The sequence below is a fragment of the Apodemus sylvaticus genome, chromosome 6 (genome assembly GCF_947179515.1).
Source record: "Apodemus sylvaticus chromosome 6, mApoSyl1.1, whole genome shotgun sequence".
Lineage (NCBI taxonomy): Eukaryota > Metazoa > Chordata > Mammalia > Rodentia > Muridae > Apodemus > Apodemus sylvaticus.
This window is the reverse complement of record NC_067477.1, coordinates 99,616,178-99,622,177: the sequence shown is the minus strand read 5'-3', so window position 1 is coordinate 99,622,177 and position 6,000 is coordinate 99,616,178. Positions and strand designations below refer to the sequence as shown.

General features: G+C 44.6%; 1 protein-coding gene across 1 annotated transcript in view; it reads left to right on the top strand.

Moving 5' to 3' along the window:
* The first annotated feature begins 1,712 nt into the window (after positions 1 to 1,712).
* Taf1b (TATA-box binding protein associated factor, RNA polymerase I subunit B) overlaps positions 1,713 to 6,000 on the top strand; it is a 63,570-nt gene continuing 59,282 nt past the window's right edge. The window contains exons 1-2 of the mRNA XM_052186044.1: positions 1,713 to 1,782; positions 3,407 to 3,505. Coding sequence (XP_052042004.1) covers positions 1,765 to 1,782; positions 3,407 to 3,505 — 117 coding nt within the window. The 5' untranslated portion in view covers positions 1,713 to 1,764. The remainder of the gene's footprint in view (positions 1,783 to 3,406; positions 3,506 to 6,000) is intronic.

The following is a 6,000-nucleotide window of genomic DNA, read 5'->3' as shown; positions in this document are numbered from 1 at the left end:
GTGCTTCTCTTCTTGATCAATCTTCCCCGAGTTATTAAAATTGTCGCTCTCAGAAAGAACTGATCCTGGTCTGTGGCAGCTTCCTGTCGAGCACTTGCTCTCCCTTTCTCTTATTGTTTTCTTTCTCAATCTAACCTTTGTCTTCTTTAAAAAAAAAAGTATATCTGATCCTTCCTCAGTGAGACCTTTCCAGACTACACCATTTCTAACTGAAACCACCCCCTCACTGCATTTAACATGTCTTCCCTATTTCATTTTTATTTTATGTGTATGGATGATTTGCCTGCTTATATGTGTACACCATGTCTGTGCCCAGTACCCATGGAGGTCAGGAGATGGCACCTGATCCCCAGGAACTGGAGTTACAGACAGTTGTGAGCTGCCATGTGGGTGCTGGGAATCAAACTGAAATCTTACGAGAGATGCTAGTGCTCTCTTAGCTCCAACTCACGATTTTCTTATTTTTGTCTCTCCCTATCATAATATTTATAGCAAAGTCAATGAGCCTCACTTTATATAGGACCTTCCATAGACCGCTAAACTCCCAGCACACAGCAGCCCCATCGAGGAATGAGGCACAACAGGTTTAGCTTCCTACATTACAGCTCTCTATCCTTTTTAGTGCCTTCATTAATTTGCAAAACACAGAGTCCCACTCTCCTCTGGGCCTGGATCCTTCCCCTCTAACCTAACCTATAACATTTTTGTTCTCCAGGGTGCTGCAGGATCTTCCACAGACCCCAGGCTCCCCTGCTGGGCCCTTATCACCTAGAATCCATCTCAGTTCTTCTCTACTGCCCCTGGAAAGAATTTTTAGTATTTAAAACAAATGTCAGACTCTGGTGGCACACGCCTTTAATCTCAGCACTCAGGAGGCAGAGGCAGGCAAATGTCTCTGACTTCAAGGCCAGCCTGATCTACAAAGTGAGTTCCAAGACAGACAGGACTACTCAGAGAAACCCTGTCTGGAAACAAACAAGCAAAAACAAATAAACAAATATAATCTTCACGAAGGTGGAGACTTATTTTGTTCACAGATAAATCTCTAAAATCTAAAACACCTTTGGTTTACGGAATGAAGCAAGGAATCAGTGTGTTTGACGAGGGGACAAGAGATAAACTTAACAAGAATTTATTATATGAGGCAAAATTATATTCATAGGCAAATATATACTTTTTACACAGGAGGAGGTGAAGGTTCAAGAAAGAAATAGAGTCATGATTAGAAATCTTGGTCTAAGAGCTGGGAATGCTGCTTGGTGGTATGGTGTACTTGGCTAGCATTTAGGAGGGTTTAGTTCCTAGGATCTGCGAAGTAAAATAAAATAAAATAAAAAATCCAAATAGAAACCCAATTCTAGCTCAAAAACCTGTGTTCTCTTCTTGAAACACTGAGAACACATTTTGTAAAATCCCAGAAGCCAGAAGTCCTGGCACACGCCTTTAATTCCAGCTCTCAGGAAGCAGAGGCAGGAGGATCTCAGTGAGTTCGAGGCCAGTCTAGTCTCCTGAGCTGAGTTCCAGGACAGCCAAGGCTACAAAAACAAAGAAAACCCTCGTTAGGTCTGAGCTCCGTCTCTGGGGCCTGGTCCGGGTCCAGTACTGCCTGCGTGCTTGCAGCCTGGGTCTTGAGTCCTACAAGGGAAGCACAGAAGACTCCTGGAACGCAAAGGCAGAGGCGGTGTTTCCGACCGGAGCGCTCTCCCCGGCTCTCCCGGAAGCGGCGCCTGCTGCCTGGGTAACGGTGTCCGCAGCGAAGCCGGGATGGATGTGGAGGAGGTGGTAAGGACCTAGAGGACCGTACAGAACTCCGGTCCCATAACCTAAAAGGCCAAGGACAGCCAGGAGGAGGAGCAGCGCCCGGGAGAAGGCGTCGGCTGGGGGTGGTGACCCGCAGAGAGGGCGGAGCGAAGGGGGGGGCGGCGGCCGCGCGGACCGGAACCTGGCTGCGTGTTCGCCCTGGGAGGTTGAGGGTGAGGTCGGGTGGAGCGTTTGTTCACATGGGGCGTGGGCCAGAAGAAGGATGAAGCTGTGGGCTTGTGGGGTCGCCACCCCCGTGGCTTGTCCTCCTTGGAGGGGACCACCCAGCAAAGCTCCCTTTGATGCTGGGGAGCATTAGGGAGAGCAGGACCTCTAGGGATACCTCCAAGTAATCTGTGTCAGTCTGTCTAGGCTACGAATTCCAGACCCTTGCCAAGGACATTCCAATGTGCTTGCTATCCTAGGGTTTCTAATGCTGCAGTGAAACACCATGACCAAAAAGCAAGTCGGGGAGAAAAGGGTTTATTTGCCTTACACTTCTATGTTATTGTTCATCATCTAAAGAACAGAGCCGGAACTTGGAGGCAGGAGCTGATGGAGGAAGGAGCCCCGGAGGGGTTCTGCTTACTGGCTTAACTTCATGACTTGGTCAGCCTGCCAGGTTCTGTAGGACCTAGAACCACCAGTGCAGAGATGGCACCACCCACAATGGGTTGGACCCTCCCTCATCAATCACTGATTAAGACAGTTTCTGCCACCTGGTGATGGTATGGAGATATTTTCTTAATTGAGCTTCGCTCCTCCCAGACGTCTTTAGCTTGTGTCAAGTTGACACAAAACTATCCAGCACATGTGCCACACCTCATCATAAAAGTGGTTAGGATGCCGCTGAACTTTGCATGCACTTTTAACATGATGGGTATATTCAGTAATTGACCCATAAGTCAAACACCGAAGAATTAGGAACCAATTCTGTGTGTGTGCACTGGTAGAATAATGATAGAGGGACTCATGGCAGACAGTAACTACTCTTTGTATTTATTACACATGTAATAATGTGTCTAGATAATAAGTTGATAAAGCTAAAGTTATACTCCACCATGATCCATCCATGTATACCACCATTGGACTCTATGCTCCTCTTGCTTAGCAAAAGGACCCCAAGCATCCAGTTAAACGTCTAGTAGTCACATAGTTGATACCCTTTATATTGCTGGATGAATAAATCAACACTTGAAACATCTGCCTCTTGATACATTTTCAGCGCCCAAAGGAAAATTCAACAGTGTTTTAATCTCTGTATGCTTGTTTTGCCTCTCCCTATACTGGGTCATCTTTTGCTCCCTCAGCTCTTCCAGGGAGTTTACTCTGTCTTTGGTTCCAATTTAGCATGGTCCACCTTACCTTCTTTGTTCTACTCTGCATATTTCAGTAGTTTAACGGAATAGTTACTGCATTTCGCGCTACTAAAGACACAAAACTCTCCTTACTTATAGATACCATCTGATGCATTTTTAGTTTTTTATGATTTTTTTTTTAAATCTGGGGGATGAAATTGCCAGGAACACTGGAAGTAGAGCTTAGAACCATGGAGTTTAAGGTGCAGTGTGTTGGCCTGACAATAACAGATTTCTCCCTTCCACAGAAAGCGTTCACAGACCGCTGTTCTCAGTGTGCTGCTGTCTCCTGGGGCCTTACCGATGAAGGCAAATACTATTGTACCTCCTGCCACAATGTCACAGATGTAAGTAATGTGTCATTCACGAACTTGACTATGTTTTCAAAATTGTAGTTTCAGCCTGGTGTGAGGCCTAACTCCTAAAAAATGAATCTATATCACTCACTCAATGGCCAAATTCCAATAATAGAAACAGTCTTTAAGAGCACTTGGATTAAGAGTCTTGGATTAAGAATTTTGCAGATTAGATTGGAGATGAACTTTTAAAGTTATGTTGAGTCACATTTATAAATGAATGTTTCATTTACACTGTATGTATATGGAAGTCTTTTCTTGTTGGTTTTTTTGGTTGGTTGGTTGGTTTTGGTGTTTTTGAGACAGCTTTTCTCTATGTAACAACCTTGGGTGTCCTAGAACTTGTTTTGTAGACCAGACTGGCCCAGAACTCACAGAAATCTGCTTATCTCTGCCTCCTGAATGCTGGAATTAAAGGCATGTATCACTATGCCCAACTTGATGTATTTAACATTATACTTGAAGGATATTTTTATTAGTTCTTAATGTGTTGTACCAGCTTAGAGATTTGGAGGATGGCATGTTAGAATGGTGGGAGACTGTTGGGCATATTGGAAACATGCTTTCTTACCACTATCTTTGTGTAGTTCCTTACAACCTACCAAGTACTTTCTCATCCATTATATGATTACTGCTTCACAATAACCTGTGAGATACAATGTTATGCCCAGATAGAGCAAATTGGGCTCATGAGTCATTAGTGGTTTTTGTTGTGTTGTTGTTGTTGTTGTTGTTGCTGTTGCTGCTGCTGCTGCTGCTGCTGTTGTGTTAAGGCAGAGTCTGACTGTAGACCAGGCTGGGCTCATGAGTCATTAGTGGTTTTTGTTGTGTTGTTGTTGTTGTTGCTGCTGCTGCTGCTGCTGCTGCTGCTGCTGCTGCTGCTGCTGTTTTAAGGCAGAGTCTGACTGGGTAGACCAGTCTGGTCTCGCATTCAGAGATCCAAGAGCACTAGGATCAAAGCCATGCACCACCACACCTGACACCAGTTAAATTGGAGGTTAATGCCACAGGAGTGCAAAAATTTGGGACAAGACTTGAATCTAAGTCTTCTAACCCCATCATGCCTGCTTCTTAAATTAGAGATTGTCACTCTGCATTGTGCAGTCATGGTAAATGAGGCCATCTCCACACTGAAAGTTCTAGGTTCCTTTAGGCCAGAAACAAAGTGTGGACAGCCTGATGCAGGACTAGCTAAACATGCCATGACTGCTCTTCATTGGGAAGGATTTGCTGAGAGTGCAGAACCAAGAAAGAATAAGCACTGCCTTCAGCACTTATGCAGAAAGGCTAGCTGGGGTGGAAGAGAGACTGTGTGCCCCAACATAGAGTATGATAGGGACTGACTTGCCTTCCTACAGCAGATGACTCAAAATCTGGACAAAAGGTGTAAAACAACCATAAAAGCCCCTTTAAGACACATAGCTAAGTTAGCAGATGACTCAGTTCCACAAAGCGCTTTGCTTTTATAAAAGGTGTGTATTTGTATGGGTATGTGCATGTGCATGTACATGTGGGTGTAGGTGCCTATGGAGTCCAGCAGGGGGAGCTGGGTTTGGGATGGTTGTGAGCTGATGGTTGTTGTGGAACCCAAGGCTCTTCTGCATGCTCTCAGCCTTGAGCCATCTCTCGTGCCCCACACAGGTGTGTTCCTTTGAGGTGGCTTCTTCAGTCTATAGCTCAGATGCTTGTTTGCTTCCCTGTTAGTCAGTCAGACAGGATATTACCCAGATATATACTTAACCAAAACACTGGGGAATGGTGGAGCAATAATCTCCTTGATCATGGCAATGGAGACACGTCCCATCAAGATATAAAAATACTCATATACACAAATACATCAGATTACACTTGAAATGTATGCAGTTTATCCTGTGCTTTGATGCTCACTGAGGCTCCAGTGGTTTAGTCAGTGTTAATTTTATACTGTGATTCAAATGTAAACACAGTGAAGGAGCCGGATGTCATAATGGAGGAGTCTCCATTTACAGATGGAGTCAGGGCACTATTTTTATAGGAATTGAACAACCGTAACTAATGGCTTCTTTTATTTCTGTCTTTGATGTTTCTTGGTTTGGTCTGATTAAGTCAACTACCATCATTTTTAGTTTGAAAGACTATAATATTGCTACTAAGCGTCCTGTTTAAGAGTCTCAACCGGAGGGAGTGAGGATGTACGGTTCTTGAAGGTGGATGACTTTTTTTTCCTACTGTTCAGGGGCATGATTTAGTGCATTCTGTGTGCTGGTCAAGGGTCCTGTTAACTACATCCCTGCCCCAGTGTGTTTCTGTAAAAGGCTGTGAACCTGAGAGGCTGCCCTCCACACAATAGACAAACCTGAGTGAAATTATACAACTTCAATTGTTTCTCTTGGCTTTACACTAACCCAGGCATGTTCAACATAGAATAGCATACCTCTGTGCTTCCTGGAGTTGTGTAGCATGGTGCTGTGGAAATTCAGTGGGTGAAGAATGGCCAGCAAGTGAGT